The following is a 25,189-nucleotide window of genomic DNA, read 5'->3' on the forward strand; positions in this document are numbered from 1 at the left end:
AAATGCAGAAGATCTTTTTTTCTCTCTTGCCTTTGGGGGTCTGCCCAGAACAAGGATAGCACTGCTCATCTAGTGAGCAAAATGCAGGTTTTCTTCCTGCTGAACTTGCTAAATCCACAGTGTTCAACCCACACTGAGTGCACACTGATCTTGCTTTGCATGAAAAAGATGAACTTCTTTGTTCTCCATTCCCCATGTGTTGCTGTGGCACTATGGTAAGTTGAAATAGTATGCCAAGTTATTTTTGACTTTGCTGTTCCTGTCTTCTTGTCTGTGTAGTACACCAGACCAGCCTCCGATGTCAATATGCTGGGAGAAATGATGTTTGGCTCAGTGGCAATGAGTTACAAAGGCTCCACCTTGAAAATTCACTACATACGGTGAGTGTCCTTTTCTGTGATGCACTGTCTTTTCAGGCACTGGGAATTGATGACTCAGTGAAATAAATGACTGTTTATCCTTTCAGCTCTCCCCCACAGCTGATGATAAGTAAAGTCTTCTCAGCCAGGGTAGGAAGCTTCAGTGGAAGCAACAATAAGTAAGAACATCTTTTTTTATATATAATTTCTTTCCTTTCCCAGCCAGTGCAGTTGTCTGTCTTTCTTTCTCCTTTTGTAGTTCTGGTAGAAAATCGAGAAGGCAGCTGTGGAGAAGAATTCTCTTAATAGATCCTAGGCCAGCCAAGTTTTTAATTAAAAAAGAAAATCTCCAAGTTTCTGCTTCCTAATTTGTTCGGGTCATGCAATAAAGTTCAGAGGTTGGGTGCTTTGGACAATCAAAATATCCATCTCTTACTGCTGTCAGAAGGGTGAGGCAGGGATAGGCTGAGAATGTTTTGACCCCGTATCCCACTTCTGTTTCCTTCAACAAATACGCTGTTCTGTTGTACCTCCTCCCCAAAACAGACAAATATGAATAAATTGAATCCCAAGTGTCCTAGAAAGAAGCTTCCAATAATTTAAATATAAAAAATAGATGCCTGCTTCCTTCCAGTTTCAGAAACCAACTTGTCCTTCGGTTTGGTTTTAAAGTTAATATTCAGCCTTCTTTTTTTATAAAATGAACCTAATTCTTAAGCTAATATTAATGCCTATTGATCATATTCTGAAGGAATACTGGCTTCTCCCCCTATTTTAGCTTGCAAGATAGCTTTGAATGCATCAACCAGGATCCCAGTCTGGGAAAGCTGAGCTCCAATCAGAATGGTTTGGGAACCTGTCGCAGTGGAAGTAATCTAGGTAAATATTTCCAGGTTCTGTGTCTTTCTGACAACACGAGGCCATCTGTTCATTCAGTTTTGGCTTTTTTTTTCCCAGTACATCACCTCCTTGGGTTTTTTACCTTTTATTTGGCTTGGTTGGTTTTTTTTTGTTTGTTTTTGTTTTGTTTTGTTTTTGGCTTTTTTTTCCCCATTTTTTTTCCATTTTCTCTACGTTGCTTTTGTTTCCTAGGTGTGTTACAGCTGTGTAGCAGCAAACTGCTGCAGGGTGTGTCTGAAGGAGGTCCCCTCCGGCTCATCCGCAGTGCTTCTTTCTTTGCAGGTTTGTGTGGAATGCCAGCCACAGTGTGACCCATCCATATGCACACACAAATCCAGCTCCTTCTGAATCTTTGCGGGACATGCATAATTAGTCTCTAGAAACAGAGGGCTGAAATAGTGACAACAGGTGTATCCGGTATATACTTAAAAAATATGTGTTCTGAAAAGATAGCTAAGCTAAATTACTGTGTTTTGTTTTAAAGATATTTTATGCAGTCTTTTAAAGATGAATTAGCCCTTATGTTTCTTAGAGAACTTATGTTTCCTGGCTTGGTGCTGGTTTCTTGCTAACATGCAGGTGTCTTGCTAGTGTACAGCTTTTTCTTCTCTGATCTCTTGCTACTTTTTAATTTGGTGGCAGACATTCAAAATTTTTGAGCTAAATCTGGGAGGCTTTAAAGGTTTTTTTCCTTAAGCAATATTAATTTCTTTAATTCTCAAAACTTTAGGCTGCATAAAGTCTCTTTTTACAGGCAGAATGATGATCCATGCAGGTGGGTAGACCTCAGGCCTAATTACTTCTGTTAATTGCAAAAATGTGAACTGAAATACCAATGCAGTTTCTTCACAGCCATTGCAAATCTTGCATGCTCTACAATTTGAGTTACTCTGCACTACTAACACTTTGATGTAATCTGACATAGACTGAGTATTTCTTATGGTGAGGCTTTGTGGACAGTAAATCTCAGCTCAGCAAGTGAAACAGAAGCTTTTAATGGACCTTGTGCTAGACTATTTCATTCTGATCTTAACCTGTGTCAAAGGGCAATCTTGCATACTCAGTTTATCAAGAGTGATGTGGATACCACCAGCCCTCACTTTCAAAGTATATCTGATTTCTGATAATGCAGACTGTATTCATATTCTTAAGCTCCTTAGAGATGTTTTTACATTTGGGCAAATAACCTTCCTGTGGTAACATGATACTCAGCACAGGCTACTGTTTGCTGCCACCTCTCTTCACACCATACTGATTTTGAGCAACAGTACAGGATGTAATTTTTTTGGTGTATGACCTTTAAACTTAAACATTTTTTTAAAATGCTGACAGATAGTATGATGAATTATGTAATATTTTCTATTGATCTGCTCTGTTTGTTTTAGCACACAGCACACCTGTTGATATGCCTAGCAGAGGACAAAATGAGGACAGAGACAGCGGCATTGCTCGGTCAGGTATCTGCTGTCTATCTTGTTTGCCTGCTTTTGTAATTGTTACAATTCCTGGCTGCAGTGATTTACCTGAAATATAGACACCTCATGACCTGTAAATCCATAATTGTTTTTATCTGCTAGGTGGTTTGCCTTCTGCATTTGCCCCAAGCCTTTATGCAAAAATATTTGCAATTATATTCTTTGTTTACAGCCACCATGTTCTGGGCTCTTAACCAGTTTATAATTTGGAGGAAGAACTGGTTGGAGCCTTTACTAGAGCAAATAAAGAGAAATGGCTTTTTACACTGAATAGGAAAATGAAGACAAGAAGTCATGCTGTCTATTGTAATGGGAGTGCAACAACTCGTGGGAGAGAGCACTTTTAATGAGAATAAGATACATTTTAGTATGTTTAAGTAGGGATGATCTCCTACTTTATAACTAATTAATGTCCTCAAGCAGCAAGATTTATTTTAAATAATAGTCTCTCCTGTTGCAAGTGAGTTGTGTGAAAAAGACCAGAAAGCAAGAGCAATATTTGTGAGAAATTATTGTTAGAGTATGAAGAAAAGTATTTAACCAGCATTCTTTGTGATTCATTGTATGTGGGGTTTCTTGCTTTCTTCATAGCATCTCTGAGCAGTCTTCTGGTTACTCCTTTTCCATCTCCAAGCTCTTCATCATCATCTTCGAGCAGCTATCAACGTCGCTGGCTCCGAAGTCAGACAACCAGTTTAGAGAATGGAATTATTCCAAGATGGTGAGTGTAGCCCCTTTCTTCTTACAACAAGTTTTTGAGAGCTTAAGCCTCCTTTCTTTAAAAGCACTAACCCTGTTATTAAATGCTCTCGACTCAGTCTATCTTCTGTGCGTGTTACATAAGATTGCCAATATAAAAAAAGGTGAAATTTTGGCTGAACATGAACTTCAAAGCCCAATTTGGAATATAATTCTTTTTATTGAATACATAGGCTGTATATTAATATGGTGTGAATGTATAGGCTGTGTATGAAACCATATTCTGAAAAATAAATTAAATTGTTTCTGAAGGAGCAGAGCATCCTCTTGAGATGAAAAGGACTGTAACAGCACTGCTGCCATAATGACTTTATGCTGTGATCAAGTCTGACCAGTGAGCAGTTAGTGAAATTTTGGAGTAATAGCCCATGACGACTCTCTTAGCTGGTACAGGATGTTCCTGATGTGACTTCTGCCAAAACAGGAAGAAAAGAAAAGCTGTGATCAAAAAGCTTGGCTTCTGTTTTGGAATTTTATTAGCTTTTGTAGCTCAGTGGCATAACAAAGCATGGAATGCAGCAGACTTTTCATAGCTAATAAGCAAATTCTTCTCTTGTCATTTGCAAAATAGCAAATGGTTCTTGATTATCCTCTCTCTGTACTCATCCACCTGTACCCAGAGACAGAATGGAATTAGTGGAGACCTACAAGAAATTCATGCTGTTTGGCCTCTCTCCCTTGTCAGTTAAGAGAAGCATAAAAGCTGCCAGTTAAAATATGTAGTCAGTAAAAAATAAAAATTAAACCTCATTTGCAAAGCTTTCCCTAGTGTAAATCAACACTTGCAGCATTTTTTCTAGATATTCTTAGTGAATAATTTTTAAGATGAAGAATTGTGCCATGGTATTAAAGTAGCAGTTGTGCTGTCTAAATCACACTTGCAGTTGAGAATAAACTGGTTGCTTTAAGTAAACTGAAGTACTTTTTCCTAAAGAAAAAAGGCTGAGAGCAGCCCATGTAAAAAAGGTTAAAACATCTAGGGTAAATAAGATCATTTCAGCCCAGTTTAAGAAGCAGCCAAATTTTCACAAATATAAATTTGTGCAAAATGTTCTGAAAGTTACAAATTGTCTAGAGGAAGGCCTTTTTGGGCTGCTTATTTGCTGTCTGGAGCAGGGTTGTTGGTTTTTTTCCCCACTGGAGAACCTGTGCTGGGGAAAGATACTGGAAACAGCACATCATTATTTTTACTGTCTAGAATTATTCTTGAACTGGGATTCTTTCTAAGCCAAAAGGCCTCTTCAGATACTTGTTTTCTGGTTACTTGCTAGAGAAACAGTAGGCTTCTGGTTGAATATTTCAGTGCCACAGAGTTTGCACCCCAGGTTGTTACAGCCAAGATTCTACAGTCTCTGTGACTGATGTTTTAGGCCAATAGCTCAAAGAAATTGAGATGTCTAGTTGGAACTCCACATAGTCAATTGGCAAGCAAGCTAGATTAGCAGTTTTGTTGAAAAGGCTTCTCTCTCAGACCTAAATTCCCCAATTTCTGTTCCTGGGAAGCAGTACAAAAGCTTGTGATGTTTCTTAGATGCTGACTGACCATCCTTTCCCGACTTCCTTGGGAATTTCTGTCTCTGTATGCAAGTTCCTGAAGTTCAGATGAGGTTATGTTTTTGTCTTGAACTCTGTTTTCCCACAAGCTGTTTTTTTGCTGGGGTTTAATTGTCTGTTTTGTCCTGTGTTCATGGACTCATATTTCTGTGATGAGAATTTTTTGTATATTTAACTTTGTCAAACCAATTAAACTGTAAACTAAGTATTTTTAGAATGGACTAAGAATGAATGCTTAGCCCTGAGTCTTTCCTTTTGTTAATTGCTTCATAGTGTTCTATAAATACTACAGACTCCATTTCAAGATACTTCTGATATGAAAAGACTTCAAACTTTTAATTACCATTCACTGGTATTGCAGTCTTAACTTAAAAGAAACTCTAAAACCAAGCTATTTCCAGATGAGTGCTGCTCAGAATGTCTCCATGGCTTCTTTGTATTTTACCTTTTTCTCCTATAATTTCTCACTAGATTAAAACCCATTATTCAGTTGAAATTCCTTACAACAGACATTTTTCCATACTATTTTACTTATTTATGTATACATATTATATATATATATATGTATGGATGTATGTAGTGGTTTTTTCAGTTAAATTGATCAAGACTCTTTAAGCAAGAAAAAATAGTAATTTTGTTAATTCAGCAGTATCAATATCTAGTGCTGCAAGGCTAGTATTTATAGAAGAACAGGGTGAGGGATTTGTCACCCTTTTGTATAATCACAGTAAAAATTATGCTGGGCTGAGACTTGTGGGTATCATCCAAATCAGTTGCCTGTGCCAAGCAGTAGCTTGGAATTTACATCAGGTGTCTGTGGAACTTGACTCTTGAGTAAGTCTTTAAAATCTCCAAGGATAGAGATTCCACAGCCTTTCTGAACACTGCCATCCCCTTGACTGACCAATTTCCCCCCATTTGAGATTATCTGCAAACTCACTGAAGGTGTGTTTTGGTCCACAGGCCAGGCTCATAATCAAAACATTGAGCAGTATTGGTCCTAGTAGCAACCCATGTGTAATATTGAGAAAAGACAATTGTTGAAAGAAATGTGGCAGCACTCTCAAGGAAATAAGCAGAACTTGGGGAAATAATAATGGTTATGAAATAGCCACTGGATGGGTGGTTTTTTTTTCTTTCTGGTATTTTTTATAGTTTTAAGCAGAAAAATCTTTCTAAGCTAAAGTCTACACAACTTGGAGCTGGGCAAACATGTATTTGTATGCATTAAGTTTGTGTTTTTACAGTAATTACTGGATGGTGACATTTTGTCTTCAGTTAAAATAGAAAGTTTTATTTTGTATGCAAACATCCATCTTAAGATGCCAGAACAATATAGATAGTATAGGTTATATGTTTCCCAACTTCCCTCATGAGCAACAGTCCAGATTCAAGAGCATCATAGATATGCAGCTGAGCACCTAGAGAGGAGCTCGAGTGCTGGATGCAGTTCACAGCTCCCAAGTTACCTTTAAGCTTTTTTGGTTATGATTTTGTGTGATGTATCTCTGTTCCCTTTTCTTTGTCTCCCTCAAAGTTAAATCCAGGTGGGAATCTATTAGTTCTGTTTCAGAGGAAAGTGTTCACACCAGGCCTCTCTGGGGATTGTCTTCTTCCTATTTGAACAAGCACAGAACTTATCCATCAAAATGTCAGGCATCCTCTGTTCAGAAACATGTGACAGCAAAGCCTTATGTAGTCAGTCAAAGGAGTCCTACAAATGAGTTACCTTCCACTATATAGAGAGCTATGGATAGAAGCTGAATTCTCTCTCAGTACACAGGTAACTGTCCTAACAAATCTGTCTTACAGGTCCACTGAAGAAATGTTTAGTATGGCTGATGAAAGCTGCAGCTCCAATCCTGCGATGGTTCGGAGGAAAAAAATTGCTATCAGCATCATCTTTTCTCTGCCTGAAAAAGAAGAAGCTCAGAGAAACTTCCAGGATTTCTTTTTCTCTCACTTTCCTCTTTTTGAGTCTCACATGAACAAGCTGAAATATGCAATAGAAAAGGTACAGAATACTAATTTGGCATAATGTGGAAAAATGTCAATCAGAATGAAGTATTCTAGAATCTGATAGATGAAGAGTGGGAGAAGGTGCGTGGTTTCAAGCTTGCCTCCCTCCTTACACATGCAGTCTTGAGCTTGAGCCCAGTGTAGGAACTCAGCATTTGCTGAAAGAGGTGCAGTTTCTTTTCTAGACAGAATTAGAATGGAGAGTTTTATGCTATGGGTGGTTTTTCCTTCGTTCTTGCCATATTTCACTCTGAGGTTTTCTTGACTCCTTAGAGACTGTGGAAATGATGGTACTCTGACCTTTCATGCAGTGTCTCAAAGAGAGACACAAAATATTTGTGTCTTGCTGTTGTCTTCTTCTCAGAAATGTTCTCTTCTCTCCCCTTGTCCAGTATTAAGGATTGGTCTCCTATGAGTTGGAGGGAGGTTGGCATTTGTTGCTGTCCTGAGTGGCTGTATAGGACTGGGGCTAGATCTTAGTTATTTTGACATGTGTAATGAAGTTTAAAAAGATGAAGAATGTGAATCCTTTAAGCAGCTGTTTTGTGTCTTTAACTCTTAATCAAGGCCATGATCTCATGTAGAAAAATAGCAGAATCCAGCCAGAGAGTGCAGGTTTATATCAGCCGTGTCATGGATGCCCTGGGAGAATTCAGGTGAGTTGATGGAATTCTGAATTACAAGGAGAGCACTTTTCATGCCCCATGAAAGATATTTGTCACTTCCAGTTATAAGCAACTTGAATGTAAGGTCTTGTATTTTAGACAGTCTTGCAGTTGGTGTGAATGAATTTTCTGCATTGGTTGTTGGGGAAATGTTTTCAGAAAACTTTAGCAAACCAGCTCAGCCATTTTCCAAATGAGAATGAAAGTAGTTCTGTTGCACTCACATGTTCCTGTGATTGTCAGTTAAAGTCTAAACATCTCATCAAGAGCTGGCTTCTGCTGATGACTGTACAGTTGGGTGGAGTGAGGTACTCAGGCAGGTAGATGTGTCTACTCCTAGCCAGGGATGTTGAACGATGTAACTGGCAAGAAAGTTGCAGTCAAAAGCTCTCTTTTCTGTAGTTGAGAAAGGAAGGAATGGTCAAAGGCTAAGAAAGTCAGCCCAGGAGAGAGAGAAGGCTTTAATGGAATGGAGGTTCTGTAATATCTGGAATGTAGAATCAAATCTGTGCAATGAATAGAATGGGTTCTTCTTCCCCTCAAATTTATTTCTGAATGGTTTCACTGAATAAAATTCACATGGGAATGCAAAAAAGAGAAGCCAAATATGTAATTCATATGAATACACTGGGTTACTGATAATATGAATTGAACAGACTAGTGTTCTGAACACTAGTAATTACTGGAAGAGTAAAAACTCTTCCAGTTTGTTTAGTCTCCTAAATCTTAAAAAAAAAAAAGGCAGCAAATTATAATCTGGACAACAGAAGAGGAAAGGGGCTACTTATATTTATTTGCAGAATTGAGATGTGCATGTTAACACTGACTTTTTGGGACTTATCTTTGGGCAGAGTTACCATCTGGAACCTATATTCTGTTCCAAGGATTGCAGAGCCTGTGTGGCTTAATATGATGTCCAGCACCCTGGAAAAGAATCAGCTATGCCAGCGTTTTCTTAAAGAATTTACCTTTCTGATAGAACAGATCAACAAAAATCAGTAAGCTTCCCCCACTCCCTTTATTTTTAAGAAAAAGTTTTTGTGCTTCCCAGTGCAAAGCACTTAATGGGGTGCTCTTTTGCTGGACAAGCTTTTTTAAACTTTTTTCCCTCCTAGGTTCTTTGCTGCTTTGCTGACCGCAGTGCTGACATATCACCTGGCGTGGGTCCCAACAGTGATGCCTGTTGACCATCCTCCCATCAAGGCTTTCGCTGAGAAGCGCACATCCCAGTCTGTCAACATGCTGGCAAAATCCCACCCATATAACCCTCTCTGGGCACAGCTGGGTCAGTATGATTGGGAAAGCTTCAGCTTATAACAAGCACCTTTGTGCATCCACTCCTTTTAGATAAGGGCTGCATGTAGTCCAGGTCATGTTTCCTCCTACCAACAGGTGTCTTTTGCCTGATTAATCAGAGAATTTGGAGGTCTCTTTGCATATCCTACTTTTTATTCTTGTTCCTTGTTGACATCCTCTGTTACACTGTCTGGTTAACTTGTTATAGAGGTATTAAGATGATGCAAGTGCTATGAATGGTCTGAGCAGTTTGGGAAAAAACAAAACGAAATAGACTGGATTGAGAGGAGTTACCTGGGCCTTGGAGGTCCTTTGTAGTTGAAATTGGCTACCTCCCTTTGTCTCTTTCTCACATAGCTAGAATAGAGAGCAGGGCGATAGATTAGAAGTCTGGCAAGTGCCAGTAGCTCCATTCACTTACTGTTACATGAATGGGCTTGGGGCAAGATTTTTTTTCTATGCTCTGTGCCTCAGGCTGGTCTCTGACAAATTTTATAGCTTGTAAATTATCTTGATGCAAGGGACTAGATAACTGATGTCAAATGAGTAGGTGAATGAAAGCTCAGAAAGTAATTCTGTCAGTGGTAAATATTTAAAAATTCCTCCTCTTCTTGGCAGCAGATGAAAATCTGACATCAGATAGCCCTTCACTTTAGCTGATGTACTATATTGTCATGTAAAATAACACACATGCACACTGAGGCAGTGATGTGACTTACTCTGTGATGCTGGTGCTGTCTCTTCCTGATTGTCTCAGGCTTCTTTTTTTCAGTAACCTCTATGAAAGCTTTGCTACTTTGGCCGTGTAGTTGTAGTGAATTGTTTCCTGGTAAAAGATGTCATTTAAACATTGTGCAGAGGTTAGACTGAAAGGGAAATTAGAAGTGTGCTCGTGGTGTTGAGGACAGAGCCAGGCCTGGAGTTACAAAAACCAGCTGGACTGGAGGCGTAAGCTCAGTAGTAGCTCTTGTGGTCGCTCCCAGGAGTCACCACTGGTGACTAGTCAAGAGTCTGTTTCTCTTTTTGTCCTGCCAAGTTCTCAGTGCCTGAACTCAAAATGCTCTCTGATTTTGTTTCATTCTTATAAAGCCCAAAAAGCTGTTACTCTTGTGGTTGCAAAAGTTGATTGTGAAAGGGAGATGTTGCCCTCTGCTGGCCCTCTTCTTTAGGAACAGGGAGGAAAAACAAAAAATCAAGTCTTGGTGCTTAGAAATGGAAATGACAGGATTTTGATGTACCCGTCTTTCCACCTTCAGACCTGTATTTTCATTACATATTACATATCAACTGCAATTATGTACTAATACAATTGTAAGTCCTTCTGTCATGAAGACATACTGTCTCTTAAATCCCAGCTTCAATCTAATGGTAGTAACAAGTATTAGTGCTTTTTCAAGATCATGATTTTGACTTGTACTGTCTTATTAGTATTTATATAAAAGCCAGTTATGCAAATGAACATGAAGCCTTAATCTGATTTCCATAGCAACTGTGCTCAACTCAGAAGTAAAACAATATATTCCAGTTTCATTTCAATATTGCTTGTCCTTGTGACCTACCAGCCTTTTAGATTAATTGAGGAGTCTGAAGCCCACTTTTGGTTCCTGAGGAATGAATTTGCTCACTTGTTAGGATCTGGGCTTGGCTGCAAGGGTGTCTCTAACAGAAGGAGAACAGCACCACTGATGTTACCTACCACCCAGGAACCTCTCCAGTGCATTGCTGTCATAGTGGGAAATGGCAGATCTTAGCAGGGGAGACAGTAAGAGAGCCATGGAATTACAGTCTCATCGATCCTTGTTTTGTAGGAATGGAGTTGGGAGCCTTATTCCTTTTATGTTCTGTATAACGAGGAGAGGAGGCTGGACATAAATGTGCTCTTGGGGTTTTTTTTTTTTTTTGCTGTGTTAGTGTCAAAACCAGAGGCCTCCTTGCCCTTGGAAGAAGCCTTTCTGAAGCTCTGTTTGTAACTCTTAATATAGTGTTGCTTCTTGAGGTCTAGTACAAAATCCTGATGGCAAGCTCTGTCCAGAACAAAATTTGAGCAGCCCAGAGGAAGGATTTAGCACCTGAAAGCAGTCTGATAGATTAGCAGGTAGCTGATCAAGCCTCAAGGTAGAGAAGCCTGCTTTCCACACTTCAGGTAGCTGCAGAAAATTGAGTGTTTGCTGGTTGTCTCCCATGTGCTGGTGAGACCAGACATAGATTGGTTAACCAAAGACAATTTAGTGAGTGTGCTCTGATGGGTGTCATGTGAAGACAACTGGGTTAACTCATCCTAGGAATAGACACTTGTTTGAGTTAGCTGATCTTTTACCAATAGGGAATGTGAACATTCCCTTACTGGCTATCTATGTTTACTTCTCCCAGAACTCTGGAGTACGAACCCTTTAGCTGATAGATGATTATAAGCAGCTGGAAGATAATTGCCACTCTCCCAAAGAAATATGTTGAAAGTAGGATATGTACAATCTTAGTTCTGTTAAAAATCAGACATTCAGGATAAATAGCAAATAAGTCATTCTTGGGGGGACTCAGATGATGATGTTGTAGTGCTTACCTTTCATATTGCAGTTGTATTTTGATTTTCTGCTTCTTCACTCCCCCTGCCAAAGTTAAATGCTCGTGTGAGTGAGGTTGGCTCCCACATACACAGCACGTGCCTTGCTCAATAAGGTAGTTATGTGCCTCTTTTTTCTGAACCTCATTTATTAAGCTAATATTTATTTCTTTTTTTCTTTTTTGATATCTTAGTCCTGAAAAACATAATTAAGATTTTATTTGTGTAAAAATGCCTGTGTTTAACAGAAGGGTCACTGCACTAACACAGAAAAACTTTGATGTGAAAGAAAACTAGTAGAAAAACAGAAAATAGTATAGCTGGCTTCAGAGTTTTGCTGGACCTACATTCTTCTTTGCTCCATCTTGTGTCAGTTTCCAGGTGATAATGTCTTGTAAGCAGAGTGTAAATTCAATCTTAGTGCCTCTTAACAGAAAGAAAATGAGTAATAGCAGCTGATTCCTCACAAAAGCGCTTCTGGACAAAAGCCGGGTGTAAGAAGCATTAGGTGACTTTCTTTGTTACTCTTTGTTTAAGACTTTGATGAATTCACTGTGGAAGAAATTAACTGCCTAATTGTGTCCATAGTAAATGCTGTTTCAAAATGTGTTGAACTTGAACAGTGTAAGTTATATTACAATGCAACATAAGCCTGTGACATTTTTGCTTTCCTGTGTAGGTGATCTCTATGGTGCCATAGGCTCTCCAGTTAGACTGACTCGGACTGTGATTGTTGGGAAGCGCAAGGAGCTGGTGCAGCGCTTGCTCTATGTTCTAACTTACTTCATCCGGTGCTCTGAGCTGCAGGAAAATCAGCTGACCTGGAGTGAGAAGGCTGGGGAGGGAGAGCAGGTGCTAAATGGAAGCAAGATCACAACTGCACTAGAAAAGGGAGAGGTAGAGGAATCTGATTATGTGGTTGTCACTGTTAAAAATGACCCTGCTCTTGTGCCTCCAATCCTACCTCCAAAGAATGATGGAAGTAAGAACAGTACTGCAGAGTGGGTGCATGAACCAGAAAGCACTCAGGCTGTCCCAGCCTCTTCAAAAGAAAAGAGGGAAGCAATAGAAAAGGCCAGTCAGACCTCTGAAACATCTGTTGACTGTCTAACTGGCAGTTTCTGTAAAGGAGCAGCTGATGGTAGGAAAAGAACTGTCACTGATACAGGAGTCCTATCCTACCACTCTGAAGAATCATCTAAATTAGAGGATGTAATGGATGTAAAGAAGAACAAGAACCAGAATGAGAGAAAAGTGGAGAAGCAGTTTTCTAGTAGGTCATCTGCTGTACCTTGTCCTGAAAGGTCTGGCTACAGGAATTCACACTTAGAAAAGGTCACGTTTCAGATTGGAAGTTCAGCATCACCAGAGTCAGACTTAGAAACTCATAGAAGAGAAATGGAAGAAAATCTGAAGGCATTAATTAAACATCCAGAGGTGATACGTTGTGCCTCAAGTTCCACAAATCTGACTGTGGATGCTTCTCAGAATCAAGACAGTTGTGAAGCTGCCTTTATCAGTAAACATAATGTTTGTTATGCACAAATCCCCCCGTGTGAGGAGAAGGAAAGTACACTTCACCAACATGTGGAAAGTAAAGGAACTGAAGTGAATTTAGTTAATTCAATATCTAGTGAAATGCTTTTGCCCACAGATAACATAGAAACTGTAAAATTGCCAAACATGAAAGAAAATAGAACTTTATGCTCTGGCAATCTGGAGAACTATTCTTCTGACTGTGTAGAAGCAGATTCTGCTGTCAAACAGGATTCTTCTAAAGTAGGTGCTAAAGATGTCCCCTATGGGGATTCTGGAAGGAAAACCTCCTTCAGGGTTGAAGGGGACATTCCAAGGAACGAGAGTTCAGACAGCGCTCTTGGAGCTAGTGATGAAGAAGGTGATTGTTGTATCCCTGATGAAGTGCATCACGATAACATCAGCAAGCGGCTTGAAGAATTTGCAGAAGTGGAACTTCCTTTGCCAAGGTAAAGAAGTCTGATTAATTTAGAACTAAATGGAGTCAAAAGCTGTTGCTACTTTGGAGTTGTTTAAAGTTTCAAGTCTGAAGTCTTCTGGGAACCTGACTAAGTTCCTTGCAGGAACAAATCAGTAGCAGACAGTGATGTAGTTAGAGTTCTTATAAGCAGATTTGGCAGGAAGGAAACATAGCAGATTTAATAAAGTTTTATGACAAAGGTATATTTCACATGCCTAAAAAAGGTGATCAAACTTTTTATGTAAGCTGACTGAAACATTTAGTGTAGACATGTAGATAGAACATCTGAGGACAGGCAAAACTTTGCTTAAAAAGATAACTGTTTAGATTTGACATAATTCTTAAATGAAACACCAATTTGGAATAAACATGGGCATGCTGTTTGAAAATTTTTGAGCATTCCAGGTGCATATGAAGTTTGGTACTTAAGGTCAGTTTCTAGACTTACCTTCAGCATGAGAATTGAAGAAAACTCGAATTTAGCAAAACTGTAAGCTGCAGAACATGGAGCCCATATATCCCACAAACTCCAGTGCATATAAATTTTCTTATGTACAAGTTTGAGGAAATCAATACACTGTTAAATTTTAGCTTTTAAAATTCTCGTTTCAAGGAGTGGCAGTAGATGTTTACTGGTGTGGACATTTATGTATACTTGTAGTACAACTGTTGATTAATATTTGCAGTAGAAAGAGGCATGACTTTGCATTTATGTAAAATCTGAATGCAGGTTGTCAAGCAAGAGTCTCACCTGCTTTGTATTTCTGTATTTCAGGTCAAATACCATCAGCAGTCAATGTGTGAAAAACTTTGGAAGATCACTTCTGGGTGGTTACTGTCATACATATATACCAGATCTAGTGCTGCATGGAATAAACAATGATGAAAAACTCAAGCAGTGTCTACTAGCAGATCTACTTCATGCAATGCATGTGAGTTGAAGTGCTGAGTCAGAGTTGTGATATTACTGAAATCTACAGAAGTAGGTTTTTTCAGTAGGTGACTTTTTTTTACTTACCTGTTCTGAACAGCCACAACTGCCATGTCTGCCTTTTTCAAAGATGTAAGCCCTTAATTTACTATATGCAATGCTTGTTCATGCAAAAATCATGTGCTTTCCTTTATTACTTTTAAGGCTTTTCTTCCAATATTAACACAAGGAAGATTGTTTGCAACTGCAATTTACAAACAAGGAAAAGAACCCTTGAGCTGCTTCTCTTTCCCATCACAATAGCAGACAAAATTACCTGCATTTCAGAAAAATTATGTGCAAGTTGAAACATCTTATTTTGCTACTTAGTGGTATGTGTTGCAGGTGAGGTAAAGTCATGTTGAGGCCTGTATGATGCTAGTCTGTAGCAGAAATGACTGACTACAGAAGATAATTGTATATAGATAAGAAATTTGCTGTGTTCTTTCTCCACTGTAAGTACTCCTACATTATAAAATTTATAACTAAGCTTTCACTGGAATAACTGTGTGACCTCAGTATGCAATTTAAAATGCTTATCTAGTAATTGTCAGCAGCTTCTTTCTGCAGCAAGAATGATTCTGCTGGTGTAACTGCATGTACTATCCAGAGCAGTGATGTGTGTGTCTGTCTGTTCCTTAAGGAGCATCAGATTGGTCTGGTGTGATAGTGTGGCTCTTCTTTGGTGGATGACAAGTGGGCCGTGAGCTTGCACAGCTCTTGCTGCCAGGAGAGCCAGTGCTCTCCTGGGGTGCATAGCAAGAGCATTCTAGCAGGTCAGGGGAGGTGAACCTGCCCCTTTACTCAGCTCTAGTGAGGTCACATCTGGAGTGCTGTGTCCACTCCTGGGCTCCACAGGTCAAGAAGGATGAGGAGCTACTGGAGAGAGAGCCCCAAAGATCATTAGGGATCTGGAACATCTCTCTTCTCAGAGGAGACTAGACTGAGAGGGGATCTCATTGATGCATATTAGTATCCTAAAGGCAGGTGTCAAGAGAGTGGTGCTCAGCAACAGGACAAGGAGCAATGGCCATAAACTAAACCACAAGAAGTTCCACCTCAGGAAGTTGCACCTTCTGAGGAAGAACTTTATGTTGAGGGTGGCAGAGCACTGGAACCAGCTGCTCAGGGAGGTCATGGAATCTCCCTCACTAGAGACATTCAAAACCCGCCCGGCCTTGTTCCTGTGTCACCTGCTCTAGGGGACACTGCCTTGGCAAGGAGTTGGATTAGAGGATCTCCAGAGGTGCCCTCCAACCCTCACTTTTCTGTTATATCTGTCTTGGTTGTGCATAGTAAAATCCCTCACATATCTCTGAAACATTGAAATTCTTTCACCATACTGGATCAGTGTAATTATTACACTCTTCATTTTGAAAGAAACTAATCTCTTCAGGGTAGGGGGAATACATGAAGAAAAATAAAATTGAGTAGTGACTTTTAGGCACTAATGAAAATTAAATGTCTCAATCAAATTGGCAGATGCAGTGCTGCTGGATGCTGAATGTAAATCTTGTCACTGTCTTGTCATTTTTTGAGATGCCTTTGGTCCCCTAATGGACAAAAAATGCATTGAATCACTTCCTTATTTGCTACATCAGTCTGTAAAAGTAGAACATCAAACTGAGCTGTGGAAATGTATATGAAAGTATCACATAATTGTATTTTGTTTCTGTTGCAGCATCCAGTGCTAGATGAGCCTATAGCAGAAGCTGTCTGCATTATTGCAGACACAGATAAATGGAATGTACAAGTAGCTACAAGCCAGAGGAAGATGATGGACAGTGTGAAGTTAGGCAAGGATGTTCTGGTTTCAAGTCAAGTATCCAGTCTGTTGCAGTCTATTTTACAGCTTTACAAACTGAACGTCCCTGCTGACTTTGTAAGTATTTCTTTATTGAAGGCTGAAGCTAATGGAAATGGCTTAGCTCAGATAGCAAGCATAGAGTTCTGTAACTGTGTTGCAATATCAATGAACTGAAGCCTGATATAATGCAGAGCTGTTACAACATGTTGAAAAGAATCCATCCAGTAATGGATACCAATGGGAACCAAGTTGGTTCTGGCAAACAGCTTCCTATTCTTGGAGTTTCTATTCAATGCTGCCATGTTGCATACTCCCTATGCCACAGCATCCTTTGCTGTCCTCATTTGTAGTGGAGTTCATCAGAGCAAATCAGTAATGCTGGTTTTGCTGATTACAACAAAATTACCCCCAAGTCTGACTGCAATAACTATAGTTCAATTTTTAGCACTTGATTATTGGTGAGGGGAGATGGAGGGGTTTTTCAGTAATCACCCCTTTTCTAATAAACAGAATTGATTTGTCCTTCAGCAGATAGTTTTGAGAAATTTTCTAGGAATCTCGTGTAATGACTGTGCTGGCAGATGGAAGAGAAAGATAGAGCTAAACACTAACAACCCTAAATAGTATTAGTTGGCACTGTTTTGGGTTAAATTGGTGGTATTGATTACAGTAAGTTCTTCAAGTCAAATACTAGGCAAAATATTTTTGAGTGTTTTCTCTGGATTCTTGTGGGCATTGAAAAATACACAACTGTGGTTGAAATTGTATCTTAACACTTGCACAGTCACACCTTAAATCCTGGCATTTTTAAACTGAGTAGTTGATTTTGCAACTGAAGTGTTCTTTCCAGTGTTTCCTTAGGATTTGTGTATGCAGTTTCTATAGGCATTGTGTGGTTTGGGAGGTGTCTGGAGGCAGAGTGATTTTCAGGGGTTTTTATTTCCTTTTTCCTACAAAAAGGAACTGTGAAGTGACAGTGCTAGTTGTTTGTAAATTTTTCATCATTTGTGTTAGAAATACTTTGATCCTTCTGTCAGGAGATTTTGCAACTCTGCTAAAACAACATCAATGCATGGAAGCCAAGTGTTCCTAAACTCTAGGAGAAGTATGACATTTTCATAGTAGTATGTCTGTTGATTTAAATTTGGATAGAAACATATGTATTGATGTACTCATATCAACCAGAAATGACCACAGTGCAGTATGTTTGAAGCTTCCTTAAGGAGTGCAAATCTCTTTACATGCAGTTACTGTTCAGATGAGTAAGTATTTTTGCAGTTTTGTGGTACCAACAAAAAACAACGCAATTTGAGACCAGATGAAAAGCAAGTGGTGATATCTTTATTTTACCACTTCAGACTGATAGTTGTGCTGCAGAGAGCTTTGCAGTATGCCCTGGTGAAAGGAAAGTGCTGGTTGCAACTGCTGCATTTTAGCAAAAGTTTTACCTGCACCTTTAAGCTCAGTTTAAGGTACTCTTCTATTCTTAGAAGTGACTTGACTTTTTTTCCTTTTGGTCAATGAGAAACTGCAGAGGACGCTAATATAAAAACTAAAAAAGAAAAAAAAAATACTTGTGGACACTGAACAAGATGGGTTAATGTACCAAGCCTGTGGGCAGAAACTTCTTTTGATTTTTTGCTGGTGTTCAGAAGGAACAGATCATATGATGTAAACAACCCTTCTTTTAAAATAATGTGGGATTCTTCCTTACTTGCTCCCTCATAACTTAAAAAAAAAATCCATAATCCTTAACACAAATTCTGGTATTGAAACAGATTGAACTGCTACTTTGTGAATCAGCTGCATGCCCCCCATAACCACTGAGAAAGTGCTCATAGGCTTTTTGCATGAGGGTTACCTGTAATGGAAAAGATAAGAGTGCTTGCTTCCCTTTTGGCCAGAATCAGAAGTGTTATGATTATAATGACTTGAGTGAAAATTTGCTTGAAGCAAATTGATCAAACTATTGTCAAAAACCTTCTGCCTTTCCTCCATTGGTGGCAGTGATTTTACTCTACTACCATGAAAGCACATTTTTTAAAATGCCTCTTTATTTTTTCATTATTAAGACTTGATATTAGCTCATTGAAAGAATAATTAAACATCTTCATCGTGCTTCAGATGATCAGAAAAATGCATCTTAGGCTACCTACAAGCCTGAGTCTTATTTTTCCCACCAGTTTTTTAATTAGCAAAACTGGTCTCACCAGGTCTCACTTCTAATACTTAGGGTTTTCATTCAGCTCCAGCACATGGGATGATGGCCTGAAGCTATTTGCTGCTACTGTTTCTAATTGCTGTCTGTGCCTGCTGGTTGATTATATGTTTGATAATGTGAGGTTCTGTATTGCTTCCTGCTTTCATCTCCTGATTTCAGAGAGCTGACCTAATTTAACTTTTTTGAAGTGGTTATCCCTGTGAAAAGAAGGAATATATCAAATTGAATGTACCTTTGTCCTACAACAAAATACCTGATAAGACTTCCTACCTAATCAGCTTGTGAAGACATGCTGCCTGCTGACCTTGTCTTGCCAGAATAACCCCTCTCTCTCCTTGAAGCCAAGGTTCCTCTGCTCTCTTGTAGTTGGTATATGAGAAATTGCCATGAATCACATGACTGTATTTAAAAATAATATGCATTTCTAGCATTCAACTACTGGAAGTGGAATGATTAACCTGATGTTTCAACTTGAACTATTACCTTTTGGCAATCAGCATCAAATGTTTAAGCAATTTTAAACTAGAAGTACTTAGGAATTATGAAAACAAATGCCTAAAATGGATTTGTAACTTAGTTGCTACAGAAAAGCAGTCAGCAAAAGAGTGATAATTCTCTTACCAATAAGGTTCTGGTGTCTTCCATATCTTGAGTCTTAGTTTCTTGAATGGCACTAGAGCCTTAGAGCTAGAATGATCATTTTAGAAAATGTTGTTTAAGTCTTCCAGAAAAATAGTACTAACTTATAACAAAGACATCTTGATCCAAGAATACTACCTTAATTCTTAGTAAGATATCTTGAGTTGTTTTGAACCTCATTAAAACTGTTTCAGTTGGCAGAAATGCAGTGATGTGAGTAGAAATGTGAGGTGCAGTTTACGCAACAAACTTGCTGCCCAGGAGAGCTGGAATACCCCAGTTCTATGAGGGGTTTTCTCTTTGTGGAGTAGTGTAACTTTTTTATGTTTATAGCACAATTGTAATAAATCCAATTGCCTCTTCTAGATTTTGGAGTGGAAGCTTAGTTTATCTTCTGAGATAGAAGGTAAAGTGATGTGCTTACATTTCTGTAATATTTGCATGTGATTGCAAAAGGTATTCTGAGCTTTGTGGTCTGTGTTTGCAGTGCATAATGCATCTTGAGGATAGACTGCAAGAGATGTATCTCAAAAGCAAAATGCTTTCAGAATATCTGCGAGGACATACAAGAGTGCATGTAAAAGAACTAGGAATTGTATTGGGGTGAGTATTGCAGGTATCAGTCTTCAGCAATGGCAAAAGCTGAGGCAATTATTTTTCCTTTTCATCTGAGTGTTGACAGCTTGTTCTCATGAGGATTTGCTTCATATTTAACACTCCTCTTTCATGTGCCTAATAAGTTGCAAAAATGGCTCTACTGAGCTATCTCAAAATCAGGAGGAGACATTTATACAACAGCAACAAACTACTTGTCATTTTTAAATTTTCAGTATTAAGAGAGTTTGGATTTTGATCATTAGGAAGTTATCCAAGCATTCATACATGCTCTGTCTGTTGTGATCTCCTTACTGAGAACTTCATCCCAACAAATACTTCGGAATTTTTGGAATGAAAAGGGTGCGTTTGTACTTAAGTGACAAGAGGGTCTCAAAAATCAGGTGTATAAAAATAAACAGCTGTCCTGTCAACAGCTGTCTTCTAATAATAGTACTTGATTGGCATATAACCTTTAGGGAGCTGCCTGCTGACAGCAGAAAAGGGGGAAGAAGTAAATACACTTTCTCAAGATGTTTTTTAACACTGTAGATTAAATCTAATTTATCTTTTTCTAGACTGTTCAAGATTTCATACTCAGAAATGCAGCTGTAGATAGTGAAACAGTGCAATAAGCACTTTTCTCAGTGTGTGTGTACCTGTTAAATATATATAAATATGTACATACATCCTGGCCTCTGAGCAGCTTCACATTTGGAAATTGTTGGAAAGTGACCATTGCACTTGAGAGACATTCCTTGAACTGTTACTGCATAATAATTAATAATTTCAGCTTTTGGTAATTTTTGGTAAGAAAGTGCTACTATGTAACAAACTTAATTATATTCGAAACCTGAAATGCATAATCTTCCATAAGCTGATACTACTTTGTTAAACTGGGCTTATTGGTGCCTACTGAGAGACTACAAGCTGAGGCTTAGGGTTTAGCAAATACATAAAAGATTTTTTATTTAAACCAGAAGAGATTATATAGCACAGAATGTAATACTGCTTGCTATCTTTTGTTGTAAGTGCTAACATACTTCTTGGTTTTAAGCATTATTTACCTACCTTTACTGGAAGGACATGATTATTGACAATAAATAGTAATTAAACTATGAATTTATTAGTAGCAAGACACTTCTAGTTTCTTTAAAGTGGATGAAAAGTATCATTTTGTACTTCTCTTGTGAAAGTGACTGTATATTATTTTAAAGGCTGTCTCTTTTTTTTTAATTTCTAGGATTGAATCCAATGACTTGCCTTTGTTGGCTGCTATAGCAAGTACTCATTCCCCATATGTTGCTCAAATACTCTTATAAATTAAATTCTCAGGATAGTCATTCCCTTAAAGTACAATTATGAAAATGGGAATGTTGAATGAAGAACAGAGGTGCCAAACACTGGTAAAGGGGAGCACTGATGAAAGCAGGTGATGACTGTACATTCTGCCACCTTCCGATTCTGATTTCAACCGGATGTTTTATCGGAGGACTTCAGTTTACATAACACAAAAGGCATTCAGGTTTTTCTTACAATCTCACTTCTGACTTTAATCAAGAGACTGCATCCTTGCATTTTATTTTTATTCAAAGGACAAAAGTTAACACTATGTGGCAGACCGGGTGCTGCCATCCGAAACGCTGCTCAAAACCATGAAGTACCAGTTAAAAGAACAAGTGGGTTAGAATGGATTTCATAATACTATGCTTGTGAGTGTGGTGTGGTGTATGTCTCTTTGCTGGGGAGGAGGAGGAGGAGTAGCTGTTAACTCTGTATATAGCATTCCTATACAAAAGTGTATTCGGTGGGACATGATTTTCTTGCAGAACATAAGCGTGGTTTTGTATAGTAGAAGTGATGGGCCCAGAACAAGGAACTTGGATTCAGCAGCCAGATGTCATGTGGGAATGGAGGTGTGCGTGAGGTTGATGTGACTTTTCCATTTAAGGACAAGAGGTTGAGAGCTGTGGCTGCTTCTGTTTTAATGAGGAGGCATTCTAATGGGCCCATGGCTACAAGTGGAATGGAATGGACTTCCAAGAGAGGGATTTTGTGGGAAAGCCTTATGGAACTTCTGCTACAAGTTTACATTTGTTGCTGATGCAACCTCAGTAACTGTTGATTTGCTGTATGACTGTGGTCCTGGGAACTAAACTTGTCTTGGTGTCATCAAGTATTGCTATCTCCAAGGAGTATGAATTTGGAAAACTTGTGAACGATGCCAGTGCTGTGTGAGCATGTGTCCGTGTGCACATACACCAAACAATTGGCACAAACTGAAGACAATCGTATTGGGGAAATACAAGACATCAAACGACCCCCACCAAACCTTTAGTCAAAAGTATTACATTTTTCCAGCTATGAGTTGTCACTCTGAGTAGGAATAGAAGAGGAACGTTGTTTGAAGTAAAATGAAATGTGGGGGCAAACCCCAATATTTGATATTACTCTGAATGTTTGCAATTTCCCTTTTTGATTCTACAGAAATCTTGAACTATTATCCAGGTGCCTTTCCTTACTAGGTTATCTACTCTGACACCAGAAACTACTTCTCCACTAGTTGATACTGGCCTTTGGTGTTTCTAGAAAGCAAAATAAAATTTTGTACTTCACTGTTTTCACGTGGTTGATTAAAATGAATGTAAAAAATACCTTTTTTTGCATAAAGCACTGTTAAGCTGGATATGAAACTATGGACCAGACTAAGGAGAGAACAAAGGATCAAAACATACTTAAATGGAAAACTCAATGTTGGACTGTTCTGTTGTGAGCCACTGTGAATACGGTGTCTGAAATTGTCATCTTGCGAGCAAATTTCTGGCAACGCAATTGCTTGAAAATAGTGAATTCTAAAAAGAAACTCCTGGTCACCAGTTGTGAGTTCTCCTTGTTGGTGGTTACAGATTTTTAACACTGAAGGGACACACTTTTATTAAAAGTGTTTTTATTTCCTACTACCTTGATGTTTGGACTTTTCTACAGTAAACTTTCAATTATTTGAAAAAATGAAATGTGCTTATTGTGAATTGTTTAAATGTGATGGGGTTTTATTAACCTTGTGTTGCTTTTTGAGGGAAATAGGTAGACTGGCCTACTGTGAAAAGAGGTTGTTTCCACGTGGAGGGATACTTAATATTCTGATACAACACTTCTAAAGCTGTTCCTTCTATGCTGGTTTTCTGACCTGACATTCCAAATATTTCTTTTATTGCTTTCATATTTCTCCCTAGTATTCTGCCTAAAAAGGCTAAAACCTTTCTATGGTTCAGGTTTTTTTTTTTTCCTGCTGTAGAGTTAAGCAAACTTTTCATATCTTTGGTCTGTGAATCCTATCTGCTGGAAAGTAAATTTACCTCTGCATATGGCTTTTAGCAGATACCACTTTGTTTCACAAGGTTAAAACAAGGAGTGAACCATAGAGCAAGTCACATATTCCTAAACTTACCCTCTTGATGGAGAATGTATGTGTGCATGTGTAAGACTATGAAACTGCTTCTCTGAGTGTATATAGAAATCCTCTTGTATTTTCTCTATTTCATGTCACTCTTGAATAGTAGCTGACATCATTTAAAGTCTGTCCAGTTCTTTTAAAGTGGGGTTTTTATCTGAACAGACTCTTGACAGTTCTTCAAAGAAATATATGCTAACTTAAAAGATGTGCTTTTGTTGTCACAGGGTTTACTAAAGAGGACAGAGATCTGCAGACATTCAGTGATTTCAAGATTAATACCATAATCAATAATAGACCTGATTTTACCACATCAACTGTTTAAAAAAAATAAATTTGCCTTTGGGCAAGACATCAGTTAACTTTGTGGTGGCATGTGAGCTGATGGTCAAAAGCACTTGAATTTTCTTCAGCCCAGGCTAAAACTTTATAGTTCTTGCTGCTTTCTCTAACATTTTGCTGCTCTTCAGAAATTACACGTTGAACTATTTTATTCTCACAGTTTTAGTTTTGGGGGAAAGAAAATTCAAAATTAAAGCCCTTTATTGCTTTTAAAAGGCTTTAGACTAATGAAAGCTAATTACATATTTCCCCTTCACCAAATGTACTACCTCAGTTGACAGGATTCCACTTTCTAGGGCTTTTTTTTGACTCAAAGTCTTTAACTTGTTTTTGGTAGCATCTTGATGTTCATGTAAATTGGTGTGGCATGACAGGGCAGTAAGTATTTACAGATGTGTTTTTTTAGACATTTTTAGGGCATGTTTCTGGTTTTGTTTTAATAGGATGAAAAGTGATATGAATGTACAGCTGTGTTGAAAATTGATAATGTAGCTTAATTTTCAAATATTCCAAAGTTGTTTTTATCAGTATTATGTAGGTTTTTTGTAAACTTAAAAACATACTTTCTTGGTTAGGTGGGAGTGCACAGTCTTTCCAAAATCCCACATAAATGCAGTTTACACACTGAAATTTAAAGAATGTATGCTGTTTTCAGGCAAGACTAAACATAGGGTAGGAATGAACAGCTAAATTGTAGAATTTAATTGAAATGAATTCTTTAACCCCAAACAATACCAAGATTGGAACATTTTAATTTAAGTGAGGTACACTCTGAACTGGTCTATACAACTTTCTTTTGCTCCCAAAAAAATAATAGACACTGATTCTGTAATTCACATTTCTGATGGCATCTTCCAGAATTTTAGATTGATTTTTCCCCACTCCATATTACAAGCATCTTTGCTCTTAAAGTCAAAACCTCTTTTCAGATGCATCAAATTCTTGTATATAAGGTTTATGCAAAATGATCTCTTACCCTTCAAGGATAACTTCAATTAAAAGGACCCAAATAAAAATCAAGTCTGAACTACTGAATTTAGTCTAGACAATTTCCTTTTTTTTTTTTAATTTTTTTTTGGGGGGGGGAAGGGTGGGGGATTTGAGGTCAAATGAGGAAATTTGACATACATGGCAAGTTTTCCATAGTAGAAAAATGTGTGTTGCTATTGCATGTTTGGAGAACATAGGCTTTTTTAGGAATGACTGAAGACCAATGTCAAACTACATGTTTTTTTCTTATAGTTGTTTATGTACACTATCTTTTTGGTCAATTTCTTTGCGGCATTTGGTGCAATAAACTTTCTGAAATCAACATAAGTGGTATTTGGTATCTTCCTTTTTAAAGCTTCTGAAATAGCTGTTGTTGTTGTAGCTGAGGTCTAACAGTCCATGGAGTATTAGATAACCCTTCAGCAAAGTAAGTAACTCTTACAAGAGGTGTCTAACAAGCTACACAAAATTTGGAACTTGGTTGGTTATCCTTGGAAGTTTTTACCCCACTTATATGTAAACAAGAGCTCTTACAGTGTGAAAAATATGGGCAAAAATAGTGGAAAATGAAGACAGTGACTGTTGGAATAGG

The 25,189-nt window shown here is 38.3% G+C and overlaps 1 protein-coding gene across 2 annotated transcripts in view; it reads left to right on the forward strand.

Annotated features, from left to right (window-relative positions):
* Positions 1 to 24,924, forward strand: part of FNIP2 (folliculin interacting protein 2) — a 50,571-nt gene extending 25,647 nt beyond the window's left edge. The window contains exons 4-17 of one of the 2 annotated variants that reach the window (XM_071431964.1): positions 280 to 380; positions 467 to 538; positions 1,138 to 1,238; positions 2,645 to 2,716; positions 3,326 to 3,455; positions 6,860 to 7,061; positions 7,634 to 7,722; positions 8,583 to 8,729; positions 8,847 to 9,016; positions 12,267 to 13,572; positions 14,359 to 14,515; positions 16,235 to 16,435; positions 19,708 to 19,823; positions 21,058 to 24,924. In XM_071431964.1, coding sequence (XP_071288065.1) covers positions 280 to 380; positions 467 to 538; positions 1,138 to 1,238; positions 2,645 to 2,716; positions 3,326 to 3,455; positions 6,860 to 7,061; positions 7,634 to 7,722; positions 8,583 to 8,729; positions 8,847 to 9,016; positions 12,267 to 13,572; positions 14,359 to 14,515; positions 16,235 to 16,435; positions 19,708 to 19,823; positions 21,058 to 21,136 — 2,943 coding nt within the window. In that variant the 3' untranslated portion in view covers positions 21,137 to 24,924. Of the gene's footprint in view, positions 1 to 279; positions 381 to 466; positions 539 to 1,137; positions 1,239 to 1,519; positions 1,542 to 2,644; positions 2,717 to 3,325; positions 3,456 to 6,859; positions 7,062 to 7,633; positions 7,723 to 8,582; positions 8,730 to 8,846; positions 9,017 to 12,266; positions 13,573 to 14,358; positions 14,516 to 16,234; positions 16,436 to 19,707; positions 19,824 to 21,057 lie in introns of those variants that run through there. The other variant, XM_071431965.1, reaches the window with a different exon arrangement.
* Positions 24,925 to 25,189: the final 265 nt, after the last annotated feature.

The sequence above is a fragment of the Agelaius tricolor genome, unplaced genomic scaffold (assembly GCF_023055355.1).
Source record: "Agelaius tricolor isolate 1412-34295 unplaced genomic scaffold, bAgeTri1.0.p SCAF_8, whole genome shotgun sequence".
NCBI classification, from domain to species: domain Eukaryota; kingdom Metazoa; phylum Chordata; class Aves; order Passeriformes; family Icteridae; genus Agelaius; species Agelaius tricolor.